Source organism: Ranitomeya imitator, chromosome 9 (assembly GCF_032444005.1).
Source record: "Ranitomeya imitator isolate aRanImi1 chromosome 9, aRanImi1.pri, whole genome shotgun sequence".
Lineage (NCBI taxonomy): Eukaryota > Metazoa > Chordata > Amphibia > Anura > Dendrobatidae > Ranitomeya > Ranitomeya imitator.
In genome coordinates this window covers 150,293,517-150,312,294 of record NC_091290.1, presented here as the reverse complement: position 1 = coordinate 150,312,294, position 18,778 = coordinate 150,293,517, and the positions used below count along the sequence as shown (strand labels likewise).

Genomic DNA, 18,778 nt, shown 5'->3' with positions numbered 1-18,778 from the left:
CCCTGATACTTTCTGCTGTATCCTGAAGTGTGACAAGCTGTTTATTCCACTAGATGGCGCTGTAGCTGCTGTCCTCCCCTGATACTTTCTGCTGTACCCTGAAGTGTGACAAGCTGTTTATTCCACTAGATGGCGCTGTAGCTGCCGTCCTCTCCTGATACTTTCTGCTGTACCCTGAAGTGTGACAAGCTGTTTATTCCACTAGATGGCGCTGTAGCTGCCGTCCTCTCCTGATACTTTCTGCTGTACCCTGAAGTGTGACAAGCTGTTTATTCCACTAGATGGCGCTGTAGCTGCCGTCCTCTCCTGATACTTTCTGCTGTACCCTGAAGTGTGACAAGCTGTTTATTCCACTAGATGGCGCTGTAGCTGCCGTCCTCTCCTGATACTTTCTGCTGTACCCTGAAGTGTGACAAGCTGTTTATTCCACTAGATGGCGCTGTAGCTGCCGTCCTCTCCTGATACTTTCTGCTGTACCCTGAAGTGTGACAAGCTGTTTATTCCACTAGATGGCGCTGTAGCTGCCGTCCTCTCCTGATACTTTCTGTTGTACCCTGAAGTGTGACAAGCTGTTTAATCCACTAGATGGCGCTGTAGCTGCTGTCCTCCCCTGATACTTTCTGCTGTACCCTGAAGTGTGACAAGCTGTTTATTCCACTAGATGGCGCTGTAGCTGCTGTCCTCCCTTGATACTTTCTGCTGTACCCTGAAGTGTGACAAGCTGTTTATTCCACTAGATGGCGCTGTAGCTGCCGTCCTCTCCTGATACTTTCTGCTGTACCCTGAAGTGTGACAAGCTGTTTATTCCACTAGATGGCGCTGTAGGTGCCGTCCTCCCCTGATACTTTCTGCTGTATCCTGAAGTGTGACAAGCTGTTTATTCCACTAGATGGCGCTGTAGCTGCCGTCCTCCCCTGATACTTTCTGCTGTACCCTGAAGTGTGACAAGCTGTTTATTCCACTAGATGGCGCTGTAGCTGCCGTCCTCTCCTGATACTTTCTGCTGTATCCTGAAGTGTGACAAGCTGTTTATTCCACTAGATGGCGCTGTAGCTGCTGTCCTCCCCTGATACTTTCTGCTGTATCCTGAGGTGTGACAAGCTGTTTATTCCACTAGATGGCGCTGTAGCTGCTGTCCTCCCCTGATACTTTCTGCTGTATCCTGAAGTGTGACAAGCTGTTTTTTCCTCTAGATGGCGCTGTAGGTGCCGTCCTCCCCTGATACTTTCTGCTGTACCCTGAAGTGTGACAAGCTGTTTATTCCACTAGATGGCGCTGTAGCTGCCGTCCTCCCCTGATACTTTCTGCTGTATCCTGAAGTGTGACAAGCTGTTTATTCCACTAGATGGCGCTGTAGCTGCTGTCCTCCCCTGATACTTTCTGCTGTACCCTGAGGTGTGACAAGCTGTTTATTCCACTAGATGGCGCTGTAGCTGCTGTCCTCCCCTGATACTTTCTGCTGTATCCTGAGGTGTGACAAGCTGTTTATTCCACTAGATGGCGCTGTAGCTGCCGTCCTCCCCTGATACTTTCTGCTGTATCCTGAGGTGTGACAAGCTGTTTATTCCACTAGATGGCGCTGTAGCTGCCGTCCTCCCCTGATACTTTCTGCTGTACCCTGAAGTGTGACAAGCTGTTTATTCCACTAGATGGCGCTGTAGCTGCCGTCCTCTCCTGATACTTTCTGCTGTATCCTGAAGTGTGACAAGCTGTTTATTCCACTAGATGGCGCTGTAGCTGCCGTCCTCCCCTGATACTTTCTGCTGTATCCTGAGGTGTGACAAGCTGTTTATTCCACTAGATGGCGCTGTAGCTGCCGTCCTCCCCTGATACTTTCTGCTGTACCCTGAAGTGTGACAAGCTGTTTATTCCACTAGATGGCGCTGTAGCTGCTGTCCTCTCCTGATACTTTCTGCTGTACCCTGAAGTGTGACAAGCTGTTTATTCCACTAGATGGCGCTGTAGCTGCCGTCCTCTCCTGATACTTTCTGCTGTACCCTGAAGTGTGACAAGCTGTTTATTCCACTAGATGGCGCTGTAGCTGCTGTCCTCCCCTGATACTTTCTGCTGTACCCTGAAGTGTGACAAGCTGTTTATTCCACTAGATGGCGCTGTAGCTGCTGTCCTCCCCTGATACTTTCTGCTGTTCCCTGAAGTGTGACAAGCTGTTTATTCCTCTAGATGGCGCTGTAGCTGCCGTCCTCCCCTGATACTTTCTGCTGTACCCTGAAGTGTGACAAGCTGTTTATTCCACTAGATGGCGCTGTAGCTGCTGTCCTCCCCTGATACTTTCTGCTGTTCCCTGAAGTGTGACAAGCTGTTTATTCCTCTAGATGGCGCTGTAGCTGCCGTCTTCCCCTGATACTTTCTGCTGTTCCCTGAAGTGTGACAAGCTGTTTATTCCACTAGATGGCGCTGTAGCTGCTGTCCTCCCCTGATACTTTCTGCTGTATCCTGAAGTGTGACAAGCTGTTTATTCCTCTAGATGGCGCTGTAGGTGCCGTCCTCCCCTGATACTTTCTGCTGTACCCTGAAGTGTGACAAGCTGTTTATTCCACTAGATGGCGCTGTAGCTGCCGTCCTCTCCTGATACTTTCTGCTGTTCCCTGAAGTGTGACAAGCTGTTTATTCCTCTAGATGGCGCTGTAGCTGCCGTCCTCCCCTGATACTTTCTGCTGTACCCTGAAGTGTGACAAGCTGTTTATTCCACTAGATGGCGCTGTAGCTGCCGTCCTCTCCTGATACTTTCTGCTGTTCCCTGAAGTGTGACAAGCTGTTTATTCCTCTAGATGGCGCTGTAGCTGCCGTCCTCTCCTGATACTTTCTGCTGTTCCCTGAAGTGTGACAAGCTGTTTATTCCTCTAGATGGCGCTGTAGCTGCCGTCCTCCCCTGATACTTTCTGCTGTACCCTGAAGTGTGACAAGCTGTTTATTCCACTAGATGGCGCTGTAGCTGCCGTCCTCCCCTGATACTTTCTGCTGTATCCTGAAGTGTGACAAGCTGTTTATTCCACTAGATGGCGCTGTAGCTGCTGTCTTCCCCTGATACTTTCTGCTGTATCCTGAAGTGTGACAAGCTGTTTATTCCTCTAGATGGCGCTGTAGCTGCTGTCCTCCCCTGATACTTTCTGCTGTATCCTGAAGTGTGACAAGCTGTTTATTCCACTAGATGGCGCTGTAGCTGCCGTCCTCTCCTGATACTTTCTGCTGTACCCTGAAGTGTGACAAGCTCTTTATTCCACTAGATGGCGCTGTAGCTGCTGTCCTCCCCTGATACTTTCTGCTGTACCCTGAAGTGTGACAAGCTGTTTATTCCACTAGATGGCGCTGTAGCTGCCGTCCTCTCCTGATACTTTCTGCTGTACCCTGAAGTGTGACAAGCTGTTTATTCCACTAGATGGCGCTGTAGCTGCTGTCCTCCCCTGATACTTTCTGCTGTACCCTGAAGTGTGACAAGCTCTTTTTTCCACTAGATGGCGCTGTAGCTGCCGTCCTCCCCTGATACTTTCTGCTGTACCCTGAAGTGTGACAAGCTGTTTATTCCACTAGATGGCGCTGTAGCTGCCGTCCTCCCCTGATACTTTCTGCTGTACCATGAAGTGTGACAAGCTGTTTATTCCACTAGATGGCGCTGTAGCTGCCGTCCTCCCCTGATACTTTCTGCTGTACCCTGAAGTGTGACAAGCTGTTTATTCCACTAGATGGCGCTGTAGCTGCCGTCCTCTCCTGATACTTTCTGCTGTACCCTGAAGTGTGACAAGCTGTTTATTCCACTAGATGGCGCTGTAGCTGCTGTCCTCTCCTGATACTTTCTGCTGTACCCTGAAGTGTGACAAGCTGTTTATTCCACTAGATGGCGCTGTAGCTGCTGTCCTCCCCTGATACTTTCTGCTGTAACCTGAAGTGTGACAAGCTGTTTATTCCACTAGATGGCGCTGTAGCTGCCGTCCTCCCCTGATACTTTCTGCTGTATCCTGAAGTGTGACAAGCTGTTTATTCCACTAGATGGCGCTGTAGCTGCTGTCCTCCTGATACTTTCTGCTGTATCCTGAAGTGTGACAAGCTGTTTATTCCACTAGATGGCGCTGTAGCTGCTGTCCTCACCTGATACTTTCTGCTGTATCCTGAAGTGTGACAAGCTGTTTATTCCACTAGATGGCGCTGTAGCTGCTGTCCTCACCTGATACTTTCTGCTGTACCCTGAAGTGTGACAAGCTGTTTATTCCACTAGATGGCGCTGTAGCTGCCGTCCTCTCCTGATACTTTCTGCTGTACCCTGAGGTGTGACAAGCTGTTTATTCCACTAGATGGCGCTGTAGCTGCCGTCCTCTCCTGATACTTTCTGCTGTACCCTGAAGTGTGACAAGCTGTTTATTCCACTAGATGGCGCTGTAGCTGCCGTCCTCTCCTGATACTTTCTGCTGTACCCTGAAGTGTGACAAGCTGTTTATTCCACTAGATGGCGCTGTAGCTGCCGTCCTCTCCTGATACTTTCTGCTGTACCCTGAAGTGTGACAATCTGTTTATTCCTCTAGATGGCGCTGTAGCTGCTGTCCTCCCCTGATACTTTCTGCTGTATCCTGAAGTGTGACAAGCTGTTTATTCCACTAGATGGCGCTGTAGCTGCCGTCCTCCCCTGATACTTTCTGCTGTATCCTGAAGTGTGACAAGCTGTTTATTCCACTAGATGGCGCTGTAGCTGCCGTCCTCCCCTGATACTTTCTGCTGTATCCTGAAGTGTGACAAGCTGTTTATTCCACTAGATGGCGCTGTAGCTGCCGTCCTCTCCTGATACTTTCTGCTGTAACCTGAAGTGTGACAAGCTGTTTATTCCACTAGATGGCGCTGTAGCTGTCGTCCTCCCCTGATACTTTCTGCTGTACCCTGAAGTGTGACAAGCTGTTTATTCCACTAGATGGCGCTGTAGCTGTCGTCCTCCCCTGATACTTTCTGCTGTAACCTGAAGTGTGACAAGCTGTTTATTCCTCTAGATGGCGCTGTAGCTGCTGTCCTCCCCTGATACTTTCTGCTGTATCCTGAAGTGTGACAAGCTGTTTATTCCACTAGATGGCGCTGTAGCTGTCGTCCTCCCCTGATACTTTCTGCTGTACCCTGAAGTGTGACAAGCTGTTTATTCCACTAGATGGCGCTGTAGCTGCTGTCCTCTCCTGATACTTTCTGCTGTTCCCTGAAGTGTGACAAGCTGTTTATTCCACTAGATGGCGCTGTAGCTGCTGTCCTCCCCTGATACTTTCTGCTGTACCCTGAAGTGTGACAAGCTGTTTATTCCACTAGATGGCGCTGTAGCTGCCGTCCTCTCCTGATACTTTCTGCTGTACCCTGAAGTGTGACAAGCTGTTTATTCCACTAGATGGCGCTGTAGCTGCTGTCCTCCCCTGATACTTTCTGCTGTACCCTGAAGTGTGACAAGCTGTTTATTCCACTAGATGGCGCTGTAGCTGCTGTCCTCCCCTGATACTTTCTGCTGTACCCTGAAGTGTGACAAGCTGTTTATTCCACTAGATGGCGCTGTAGCTGCTGTCCTCCCCTGATACTTTCTGCTGTATCCTGAAGTGTGACAAACTGTTTATTCCACTAGATGGCGCTGTAGCTGCCGTCCTCCCCTGATACTTTCTGCTGTACCCTGAAGTGTGACAATCTGTTTATTCCTCTAGATGGCGCTGTAGCTGCCGTCCTCCCCTGATACTTTCTGCTGTACCCTGAAGTGTGACAAGCTGTTTATTCCACTAGATGGCGCTGAAGCTGCTGTCCTCCCCTGATACTTTCTGCTGTACCCTGAAGTGTGACAAGCTGTTTATTCCTCTAGATGGCGCTGTAGCTGCTGTCCTCTCCTGATACTTTCTGCTGTACCCTGAAGTGTGACAAGCTGTTTATTCCACTAGATGGCGCTGTAGCTGCCGTCCTCTCCTGATACTTTCTGCTGTACCCTGAAGTGTGACAAGCTGTTTATTCCTCTAGATGGCGCTGTAGCTGCTGTCCTCTCCTGATACTTTCTGCTGTACCCTGAGGTGTGACAAGCTGTTTATTCCACTAGATGGCGCTGTAGCTGCTGTCCTCTCCTGATACTTTCTGCTGTATCCTGAAGTGTGACAAGCTGTTTATTCCACTAGATGGCGCTGTAGCTGCCGTCCTCCCCTGATACTTTCTGCTGTACCCTGAAGTGTGACAAGCTGTTTATTCCACTAGATGGCGCTGTAGCTGCTGTCCTCTCCTGATACTTTCTGCTGTACCCTGAAGTGTGACAAGCTGTTTATTCCTCTAGATGGCGCTGTAGCTGCTGTCCTCTCCTGATACTTTCTGCTGTATCCTGAAGTGTGACAAGCTGTTTATTCCACTAGATGGCGCTGTAGCTGCCGTCCTCTCCTGATACTTTCTGCTGTACCCTGAAGTGTGACAAGCTGTTTATTCCACTAGATGGCGCTGTAGCTGCTGTCCTCTCCTGATACTTTCTGCTGTACCCTGAAGTGTGACAAGCTGTTTATTCCACTAGATGGCGCTGTAGCTGCCGTCCTCTCCTGATACTTTCTGCTGTACCCTGAAGTGTGACAAGCTGTTTATTCCACTAGATGGCGCTGTAGCTGCTGTCCTCTCCTGATACTTTCTGCTGTACCCTGAAGTGTGACAAGCTGTTTATTCCACTAGATGGCGCTGTAGCTGCCGTCCTCTCCTGATACTTTCTGCTGTACCCTGAAGTGTGACAAGCTGTTTATTCCACTAGATGGCGCTGTAGCTGCTGTCCTCCCCTGATACTTTCTGCTGTACCCTGAAGTGTGACAAGCTGTTTATTCCACTAGATGGCGCTGTAGCTGCCGTCCTCTCCTGATACTTTCTGCTGTACCCTGAAGTGTGACAAGCTGTTTATTCCACTAGATGGCGCTGTAGCTGCCGTCCTCCCCTGATACTTTCTGCTGTATCCTGAAGTGTGACAAGCTGTTTATTCCACTAGATGGCGCTGTAGCTGCCGTCCTCTCCTGATACTTTCTGCTGTATCCTGAAGTGTGACAAGCTGTTTATTCCACTAGATGGCGCTGTAGCTGCCGTCCTCTCCTGATACTTTCTGCTGTACCCTGAAGTGTGACAAGCTGTTTATTCCACTAGATGGCGCTGTAGCTGCCGTCCTCTCCTGATACTTTCTGCTGTACCCTGAAGTGTGACAAGCTGTTTATTCCACTAGATGGCGCTGTGGCTGCCGTCCTCCCCTGATACTTTCTGCTGTATCCTGAAGTGTGACAAGCTGTTTATTCCACTAGATGGCGCTGTAGCTGCTGTCCTCTCCTGATACTTTCTGCTGTACCCTGAAGTGTGACAAGCTGTTTATTCCACTAGATGGCGCTGTAGCTGCCGTCCTCCCCTGATACTTTCTGCTGTACCCTGAAGTGTGACAAGCTGTTTATTCCACTAGATGGCGCTGTAGCTGCCGTCCTCTCCTGATACTTTCTGCTGTACCCTGAAGTGTGACAAGCTGTTTATTCCACTAGATGGCGCTGTAGCTGCCGTCCTCCCCTGATACTTTCTGCTGTACCCTGAAGTGTGACAAGCTGTTTATTCCACTAAATGGCGCTGTAGCTGCCGTCCTCCCCTGATACTTTCTGCTGTACCCTGAAGTGTGACAAGCTGTTTATTCCTCTAGATGGCGCTGTAGCTGCCGTCCTCTCCTGATACTTTCTGCTGTACCCTGAAGTGTGACAAGCTGTTTATTCCACTAGATGGCGCTGTAGCTGCCGTCCTCCCCTGATACTTTCTGCTGTACCCTGAAGTGTGACAAGCTGTTTATTCCACTAGATGGCGCTGTAGCTGCCGTCCTCCCCTGATACTTTCTGCTGTACCCTGAAGTGTGACAAGCTGTTTATTCCACTAGATGGCGCTGTAGCTGCTGTCCTCCCCTGATACTTTCTGCTGTATCCTGAGGTGTGACAAGCTGTTTATTCCACTAGATGGCGCTGTAGCTGCCGTCCTCCCCTGATACTTTCTGCTGTATCCTGAAGTGTGACAAGCTGTTTATTCCACTAGATGGCGCTGAAGCTGCCGTCCTCCCCTGATACTTTCTGCTGTACCCTGAAGTGTGACAAGCTGTTTATTCCACTAGATGGCGCTGTAGCTGCTGTCCTCCCCTGATACTTTCTGCTGTACCCTGAAGTGTGACAAGCTGTTTATTCCACTAGATGGCGCTGTAGCTGCCGTCCTCCCCTGATACTTTCTGCTGTAACCTGAAGTGTGACAAGCTGTTTATTCCACTAGATGGCGCTGTAGCTGCTGTCCTCTCCTGATACTTTCTGCTGTACCCTGAAGTGTGACAAGCTGTTTATTCCACTAGATGGCGCTGTAGCTGCCGTCCTCCCCTGATACTTTCTGCTGTATCCTGAAGTGTGACAAGCTGTTTATTCCACTAGATGGCGCTGTAGCTGCCGTCCTCCCCTGATACTTTCTGCTGTACCCTGAAGTGTGACAAGCTGTTTATTCCACTAGATGGCGCTGTAGCTGCCGTCCTCTCCTGATACTTTCTGCTGTACCCTGAAGTGTGACAAGCTGTTTATTCCACTAGATGGCGCTGTAGCTGCCGTCCTCTCCTGATACTTTCTGCTGTACCCTGAAGTGTGACAAGCTGTTTATTCCACTAGATGGCGCTGTAGCTGCCGTCCTCTCCTGATACTTTCTGCTGTATCCTGAAATGTGACAAGCTGTTTATTCCACTAGATGGCGCTGTAGCTGCCGTCCTCTCCTGATACTTTCTGCTGTACCCTGAAGTGTGACAAGCTGTTTATTCCACTAGATGGCGCTGTAGCTGCTGTCCTCCCCTGATACTTTCTGCTGTATCCTGAGGTGTGACAAGCTGTTTATTCCACTAGATGGCGCTGTAGCTGCTGTCCTCTCCTGATACTTTCTGCTGTATCCTGAAGTGTGACAAGCTGTTTATTCCACTAGATGGCGCTGTAGCTGCCGTCCTCCCCTGATACTTTCTGCTGTACCCTGAAGTGTGACAAGCTGTTTATTCCACTAGATGGCGCTGTAGCTGCCGTCCTCTCCTGATACTTTCTGCTGTACCCTGAAGTGTGACAAGCTGTTTATTCCACTAGATGGCGCTGTAGCTGCTGTCCTCTCCTGATACTTTCTGCTGTACCCTGAAGTGTGACAAGCTGTTTATTCCACTAGATGGCGCTGTAGCTGCCGTCCTCTCCTGATACTTTCTGCTGTATCCTGAAGTGTGACAAGCTGTTTATTCCACTAGATGGCGCTGTAGCTGCCGTCCTCCCCTGATACTTTCTGCTGTATCCTGAAATGTGACAAGCTGTTTATTCCACTAGATGGCGCTGTAGCTGCCGTCCTCCCCTGATACTTTCTGCTGTACCCTGAAGTGTGACAAGCTGTTTATTCCACTAGATGGCGCTGTAGCTGCCGTCCTCTCCTGATACTTTCTGCTGTACCCTGAAGTGTGACAAGCTGTTTATTCCACTAGATGGCGCTGTAGCTGCTGTCCTCTCCTGATACTTTCTGCTGTACCCTGAAGTGTGACAAGCTGTTTATTCCACTAGATGGCGCTGTAGCTGCCGTCCTCCCCTGATACTTTCTGCTGTATCCTGAAGTGTGACAAGCTGTTTATTCCACTAGATGGCGCTGTAGCTGCCGTCCTCTCCTGATACTTTCTGCTGTACCCTGAAGTGTGACAAGCTGTTTATTCCACTAGATGGCGCTGTAGCTGCTGTCCTCCCCTGATACTTTCTGCTGTATCCTGAAGTGTGACAAGCTGTTTATTCCACTAGATGGCGCTGTAGCTGCTGTCCTCCTGATACTTTCTGCTGTACCCTGAAGTGTGACAAGCTGTTTATTCCTCTAGATGGCGCTGTAGCTGCTGTCCTCCCCTGATACTTTCTGCTGTATCCTGAAATGTGACAAGCTGTTTATTCCACTAGATGGCGCTGTAGCTGCCGTCCTCTCCTGATACTTTCTGCTGTATCCTGAAATGTGACAAGCTGTTTATTCCACTAGATGGCGCTGTAGCTGCCGTCCTCTCCTGATACTTTCTGCTGTATCCTGAAGTGTGACAAGCTGTTTATTCCACTAGATGGCGCTGTAGCTGCCGTCCTCTCCTGATACTTTCTGCTGTACCCTGAGGTGTGACAAGCTGTTTATTCCACTAGATGGCGCTGTAGCTGCCGTCCTCTCCTGATACTTTCTGCTGTACCCTGAAGTGTGACAAGCTGTTTATTCCACTAGATGGCGCTGTAGCTGCTGTCCTCTCCTGATACTTTCTGCTGTACCCTGAAGTGTGACAAGCTGTTTATTCCACTAGATGGCGCTGTAGCTGCCGTCCTCCCCTGATACTTTCTGCTGTACCCTGAAGTGTGACAAGCTGTTTATTCCACTAGATGGCGCTGAAGCTGCTGTCCTCCCCTGATACTTTCTGCTGTACCCTGAAGTGTGACAAGCTGTTTATTCCTCTAGATGGCGCTGTAGCTGCCGTCCTCTTCTGATACTTTCTGCTGTACCCTGAAGTGTGACAAGCTGTTTATTCCACTAGATGGCGCTGTAGCTGCCGTCCTCTCCTGATACTTTCTGCTGTACCCTGAAGTGTGACAAGCTGTTTATTCCACTAGATGGCGCTGTAGCTGCCGTCCTCCCCTGATACTTTCTGCTGTACCCTGAAGTGTGACAAGCTGTTTATTCCACTAGATGGCGCTGTAGCTGCCGTCCTCTCCTGATACTTTCTGCTGTATTACCTAATGTTTGACAACAAAGAATCCCTCTGTAAGGAAACATTTCCTAGTGATTTCCACAAACCATCGCACAGGTAACGTTTCCAAATCCTTTAAGTGACCCAGGTCATTTTTTCCTGAGAGGCCCTTTACATTTGAAGCCATTTTTTGTCGTTCCTCTTCTGTTCTTCCCACTGATTGTTCGTATGACATCATGGCCGTCTTTGATGAGCACCAGTCCTCCTCTCTTACCGGGTGGACAGCTGCGCACAGTTCTGTTTGGAATCTTTATTATTAGCATTTTACTTTTCCAATAAAATTACACCATAAAATGCTCCGAACACTTAATTTAAGACCTGACCGAGGTCTAATTACTCTGAACATTTCCTGGCAGATTATCATATATTTTTGGATTATTATAAGTTTTTTTTTTTTTGGAGAAGTGCCATTGCATGTCCGAGGAAAAAGATGCACAATTTGCCTCTGAGTCGTGCATCCAACTCTATGGATCCATGGGAAAAAATCGGACTGCACTCAGATGACATATGAGTGCAGTCCGATATTAATGGAGAAAGTGGAGACACTTTTTTTTCTTTTCTTTTCTCTCTCCACCTCTTAGAAGATCAGAGTCTGATTAGAGTAATACTGCTTGTACCCCAGCGTTGTGATGGTCCTGCGCTCAGCATAGAGGATGGCCATGATGCCGCCGGTATTACCACACCTGCCTCCTCCTCCTGATCATTCATTTCGGGGCGTCCTGTCGATATTCCATGAACGTCTTTGCTCCCGTTAATCCCGGTGTGATCTAACGGCACCACTTTGTGCTGTGGATTGCTGGGCTCGCTGGTCCGTGTCGGAGGGGGGCCTTCCTGTATGTTTCTGTCTCTATACGCTCAGAACGTTTGATGTCTGCTGATTTATAGGACCGCGTTAGTGAAATCCATTACTTGTTACATTTATTATGGCAGGATTTTTTTCTTTTCTTTTAAATTAATCCCTAATGTGGAATAAAAGAACAACTAAAAAGAGATTCTGTCTCCGCATCTGTTTCCAGTTAAGTAACGTTGTGCGAGTGCTGTCTGGACAGTGTCCGTCCTACACAGCGCCATGGAGTAATAAGTAATAAGTCAGGAGGATTTCTAGGGGGCCGACCTTGCCGCGGTGGGCACCTGAGACACCTGTTATCACTCTGTGATTTCACTAATCGCCTCTTTGATCAGCCTCAAATACGATTATGTGATGTACTTGGCAGCACTTTAAGCTGCGGGGTGGTGTCAGCAGCAGGCTGATTTATCAGCCAAAAAAGCAATCTTCCGAATTGGGTAATTAATGACGTTATGTAGAAATACAGAGGTTGTGCCTCGTCGTGAAATGGAAAGTGGTCGACCTTTATAGATGTCACAATCCAGATGGGATGTGCAATTAAAATAGTACGTGTGAATAAGATATTCTGATCAGAGAATCCTGCTTTTTTTCTCCACTTATGACACACTACAAGAGATGGGAGGATGATGGAGAAAACAAGCAGAGGGAGGCACAGAAAGATCATGCTGAGCTAACAAGTCTTTACCTCTCCCCAGCACTGGATTCACATCTACACAGCACAGTACTGCTGTATAAAGGACACGGAGATCTCATGCTGAGCTAACAATTCTTTACCTTTACCCAGCACTGGATTCACATCTACACAGCACAGTACTGCTGTATAATAGCCACAGAGAGATCATGCTTGGCTAACAAGTCTTTCCCTTTCCCCAGCATTGGATTCACATCTACACAGCACAGTACTGCTGTATAATGGACACAGATATCACGCTTAGCTAACAATTCTTTACCTCTCCCCAGCACTGGATTCACATCTACACAGCACAGTACTGCTGTATAATGGCCACAGAGAGATCATGCTTAGCTAACAAGTCTTTCCCTTTCCCCAGCACTGGATTCACATCTGTACAGCACAGTACTGCTGTATAATGGATACAGAGAGATCATGCTGAGCTAACAAGTATTTAATTTTCCCCAACACTGGATTCACATCTGTACAGCACAGCACTGCTGTATAATAGATACAGAGATATCATGCTGAGCTAACAATTCTTTTCCTTTACCCAGCACTGGACTCACATCTACACAGCACAGGACTGCTGTATAATGGATACAGAGAGATCATGCTGAGCTAACAAGTGTTTACCTCTCCTCAGCACTGGTTTCATATCTACACAGCACAGTACTGCTGTATAATGGACACAGAGATATCATGTTGAGCTAACAAGTCTTTACTTCTCCCCAGCACTGGATTCATATCTACACAGCACAGTACTGCTGTATAATGGACACAGAGATATCATGCTCAGCTAACAAGTCTTTACCTCTCCCCAGCGCTGAATTCACATCTACACAGCACAGTACTGCTGTATAATGGATACAGAGAGATCATGCTCAGCTAACAAGTCTTTACCTCTCCCCAGCACTGGTTTCACATCTACACAGCACAGTACTGCTGTATAATGGCTTCCATGCTGCTAAGGAACTAAGAACATAAATCCCTCATGGAAGACATAATAACAGCTGGTCTCTTCCCACTAGCTGAGAGTCAAATGCAAATAAAAGATTATTCTGAAACGTTACTGTAAAGTACAATCCCTCCTGGCTGACACCATCACAAATGCATTTCTGTCCTGTCTGGAATCCAGACAACTAAATTCATGATTGTTTTCTCGTATCGGAGGACAGATTTGAGCTGTTCTTATTTTTGAGGTCTGTGGAAAATCACAGATTGTACCGTTTTTGTAGAAGTAAGAAAGCCGTCGTTGGTGCGGCCCCGGCTGAGGATTTGGCGCTCGGTTTCGTGTGCTAGACAGCTGTTCGGCAGTCAGCAGAACGCGGGCAATGTCTCCTCGCATTAATCCTCAGCGCCAGTTCTCCTCGTTCTATTGCATTATCTCCCGGTGCCAGGTTCTTCTTCTTCTTGCCAGCGTGAGGCGGCTGAATCCCGTGTCCTGGAAGCCGCTCGCTCGCTCACTGGTGCCAGTAACCAATTGGCCTGGAGTTTGTGTTGGCAAAAATCATTTTATCGGGAGCCCGATAATTATACACATATACCGAGCACATTGCTAAGGGTCTAAGATGTTCTGCAGAGAAGAGGCATCGATGGCGTAATCAGTATCCTGAACACTGGCACAAGTGGGCCGCCAAGCAATCATCATGGCACAAAAAAAGCGACATAATCCCCATTTCCTATCGATATATCGTCACCTTTCCCTCGGAGATGAATCATTATGTATATTATGATGCATCGAGTATGGCGAATATTCATGGATGTTTGATTAGGTGTAAATTATGGTCAATATATAATTATTTGTTTGTTTTCTGTTCTCACAGAATCGGCGAGAAGGTTGCGCTGTGTTCCAGCAAAGAAGGATTTATAAATGATGTCCGGACAGGACCTGGCGGATGTGGTCCAGATAACGGTAGAAGACCTGCAAGACGATCATCACCCCGGTGGGTTCTGATTCCTCGTTATGGGACATCCACACACGGATTTTCCACTGGATTTTGTTCCAGTTTCCCGTTACCTTTGCGGTGAAAATCTGTAGCGTAAATTGACTTTGTTTCAGCTTGCAGATATCCGTCCATTGTTTTCTGTAGATTTTGTAGGCCGCGTGTGGATGAAATTGCTTGTGTCTTCAAAGTTGGAAATCTAATAAGGGCAGGAAGAATATTCTACTATTTGTGAATGTTCTCGGCACTCATAAAATAAACTACATCCGCGGATTAATTTTCTTTTTTATACATTGTCGGAGCCCTGGCTGCCGGCACATTTTGTATTTACCTACGAGATCTAACTCGTTATGGTTCCCTTACTTCTATCGGCCCATAAACCGCTGTTCAGATTGATGTTTATTAGCCACTAAAGCGACTTTTTTTCCAGTTTATTTGTAAGTTAATTAAAGTGACTTGTCTGCAGAGCGGATCCTTCACCGCATCTCCCCGCAGCGCGGAGCGGCCTCGTCTCATTTCCCTGCAGGCTTTTAAGACGCCATAAAGATCGGCGATGCCAGCCCTTATCTCGTTCTCAAGCAGCCATTTCATTTCAGAATCCGCATTATCTGCCGCGCCGAAGAAGCACGCTATGGGAGGGAGAGGTGTCGGCCCCCCTACAGTTTGGGGGGTAACCTTCCTGGTAGAGGGGAAACAGTTGGTGTCTTTATATTAATCTAAGTTTCAGCAGTTTAAGACAAGATATTCTAGGAAACCATAACGGAAGAACATTCTAATAATTATTTACTTGTTTAACATTATGCTAAAAACGCAGCTTCTTTGCCGCAATTTTTTTTAAAAAGTGCAGAAAAACGCAAAAAATTTTTTTTACTCAAAAAAAAAATACTCTGTGGCAATGAAATTAAAAGTAATAAGGAGGTTATCTGGGCAAATAAAAGGTCAACTGGGGGGTGTTAAAAATAAGAAATTCATTAATACTCCGGCATCAGCTACACCGCAGGTCGCTCAGTGGTCTGCGCCAGCGCAGGAAGTGGAAGTGCGACCATAAATCAGCCGCTATACCGCTGCGACCTGTGATTGGCTGCAGCTGTTAGATGGCTAGCAGCATGTCATTCTAATGAGCGACCCGGGGATGGTCCAACTGTGACGTCTCCACTATCCGTGCCGGCGCAGACCACATCCAGTCCCCGGGTCAAGCTTTTGTTTTGCCCTGACATAACCCTTAATTGATTGTCTCCAAAACATCCATTTTTATTTTTTTTACAGTCATGGCCAAAAGTGTCGGCGGCACCATGGAAATTATTCCAGAAAATAAAGTATTTCTCCCAAAAAATGATTACAATTACATTTTGTTATAGACATGGTTTATTTCCTATTTTAATAACAGGAAAAAAAACAGAAAATAAAAGGCAAATTGGACATAATTTCATAAAAAAAAACTCTAAAAATAGGCCAGGCAATATTGTTTAATATTTGGCTGCACGCCCTTTACAATAAATAACTGTAATCAGTCGCTTCCTATAGTCATCTACAAGCTTCTTACACCTCTCGTCTGGAAATTTGGGCCACTATTTTTTTTTGCTAACTACTCCAGGTCTCTCATATGTGAAGGCGTCCTCTCCACAGGTGATCAATGGGATTTAGATTTGGACTCATTGCTGAAAACAACCCCAACACATCATTGAGCCTCCACCATACTTGACTGTCGGTACTGTGTTTTTTTCTTTGTAGGCTTTATTCCATTTTCAGTAAACCATGGAATGATGTGCTTTACCAAAAAGCTCTATCTTGGTCTTATCTGTCCTCAAGACTCTTTCCCTGAAGGATTTTCACTTACATACATTTTGGCAAACTGCAGTCTAGCTTTTTTATGTCTCTTGTCTGCAGTGGGGTCTTCCTCGATCTCCTGCCATAGCATTTAATTTCATTCCCATGTGGACGGATAGTCTGCGCTGACACTGATGCCCCTGAGCCTGCAGGACAGCTTGGATTTCTTTGGACCTTGATTGGTGCTGCTTATCCACCATCCGGCCTTTCCTGCATTGCAACCATTTATCAATTTTTTGAGCTTAGCTACAGCGTCATGGGTTGTAAACTTCTTTATTATATTATGCACTGTAGACAAAGTAACATCGACATCTCTGGAGATGGACTTGTAACCTTGAGATTGTTGATGTTGTTCGACAATTTTGTTTCCCAAGTCCTCAGACCGTTCTCTTCTCCTCTTTCTGTTCTCTATGTTAGTGTGACAACTCCAAAGATGGAGTCAACTTATCCCCCTTTTATCTGGTTTCAGCTGTGATTTTCATATTGCCCACACCTGTTACTTGCCACAGGTGAGTGTGAACGAGCATCACATGCTGGAATCAACAATTTTGTCCGGCCCATTTTTGGGGTTTTGTGTGAAATTAAGTACAATTTCCTTTTTTTTCCTTCTTGTTTTTTTATGTTGTTCCAATACACATAAAGGAAATAAACCTGTGTATAACAAAATGTGGGGAATTGCAATCATTTGTTCCCCTCATTTTCTGGAGCAATTTGAAGGGTGCCAACACTTTCGGCCATGACTGTGCATACATCTCTCCCATTGCAGCCGTCCATACCGGGTGCCTTATTAACGCACTTCCACATGAACATGAACCCAAATTGTCCATGTTTAATGGGGTTAAAAGTCAAGTTTTACTTTTTCTTTGGGGCAAAAATAAAAATGCAAAAAAAAAAGTCTGATTTGTGAGCTGGAATTCCATCAGAATCCATAGGATTCCCCTGTATAAGCGCCGATGTCTGCGACCTGTCACCAATACATCGCCGTGCGGTTACCGGCTGATCGCTGTGTCTTCACTTGTATATTCGGGGGCCAGATGTGCGGTCGCTTGAGGGAAACAGACGCTTGGATTTTGAGCAGATGCTTCCAAGAATCATTTCTTCTTTCTAGGTTTTGTATACTGTTTACTCACTGAGCTGTCATGGCCAACAGGATCGGCCTGGTCTGCAGCCAGAAGAATGTCTCATCGCACGCCATCACCCCTCCCGTCCTGTGTCATCTGTGAGACACGGCGTGTGTTTACAAGCTGCCTCAGGACACGGGGTCACAGCATGGCCGCTGCCGGCAGCCCGCCAGCTCCCTGTCCCCATAACCATGTCATTCTCTGATTTGCTCTTTCGTTGTTTTACAGTTGTTCTAGAGAACCATGAAGTCACGGAGGACGACCTGTCACCTTCCCTGAAACGACAGCGCCTGGAGATCAACTGTCAGGATCCATCCATAAAGGTTGTAGCGTTCAGCATCTCTTCTGCAGTATGGCTCAGACCCCAGAAACACTCGGGTGGTCTGCGCTATCTGTTGTCGTGAATGGGAGTTATGGACTTTATAGAGTCAGTATATGGACAGACGTCTCTGCAAGAGATGGCATCTATTACCGGGGACGGCCATTTCTTTTTACACCCCCATGATGCTACATTTCTGCAGACCGCCGGCCTGTGATGCAAGATACATTTGTCTTTTTTAATTATGGTCTTTAGTGACATATCCTGTCATTTTCTGGCTTCAGGTGCAAGGAAAGCACAAGTACAACCTATAATCTAACACTTTGATCCAGAAGAATGCAAAAAAACTCCCATGATGCAGATGCTAATTGCCCGATATTATGGAGAAAAATAATTTCCTGGCTCCAGATGTGGCAATCAGACCAATTCCCTGGATCAGCGCCTCGTAGGATCGGAGCTGTTAGGCAGGTTTCACACATCCGTGTATCATAGGGCGAGGGCGGACCTCCATGTACAGACTGGCCGGGGGTCTCCTGATCCGAGCCCAGCAGTTTTATAAGGTGAGGAGACCTGCGGCCAGTCTGTACATGGAGGTGCGAATCACGGACGTGCGAGATCGGCCTTGCCTTCAGCCTCGCTCTTTATATTCGCAGTATTGTTTTTCCTGCCTCTTCCCACTTTTGGCCACTAGATGGCACACATGCCGTTTTTCGGAGGGTTATGCCTTGGGATTACCTTTCTGAAGCGAGTGGTTTGTGTGTGAGAGGTCAGGGATGAAATTCCTTTCTTTACCTACATTTTTCTGTCAGCAAGTCCGTGAAAAAAAAAATGAAAGTGAATTATACCCCAGCTTAGTCTCAGAACAGCCTATATTTCTGAAAATTAGATGCCTGGATTATATAGGGAATATTTCAATATAGGTTTTGATTTTTACGGCATTGCAGGAAGCGTACTGTGACTTATACTTGTAAATATTCTTAATCCGGGCATTAAAACGCTGTAAACGTTACGTTCTGCGAAAGGTCAGTAACAGTGAGCTGGGAGGCCGCGAGGGATACGCACGGACAGGTCCATAACTCTGCTTTACTGTTAGGCCGCTCATAGAGACTCATCTGTAGTTTTGGCAATCTGCTAAACTGTGGTGTTAGTCTGCGGGGACCGGGAGCCATGAGTGTCTTTTCTCCCAAAGCAGCTCTTTCGAAAATCAAAAAAAAGTGCCAGGACTAGTTTGCTCCGAGTCCCTGATACCCCGAGCTGTGACATCTCTGCTTCATAGCGGAGATTTCTCCAGATGATGC

The 18,778-nt window shown here is 47.3% G+C and overlaps 1 protein-coding gene across 1 annotated transcript in view; it reads left to right on the top strand.

Moving 5' to 3' along the window:
* Positions 1–18,778, top strand: part of BANP (BTG3 associated nuclear protein) — a 369,258-nt gene that overhangs the window by 42,693 nt on the left and 307,787 nt on the right. The window contains exons 2-3 of the mRNA XM_069739403.1: positions 14,094–14,213; positions 17,390–17,484. Coding sequence (XP_069595504.1) covers positions 14,141–14,213; positions 17,390–17,484 — 168 coding nt within the window. The 5' untranslated portion in view covers positions 14,094–14,140. The remainder of the gene's footprint in view (positions 1–14,093; positions 14,214–17,389; positions 17,485–18,778) is intronic.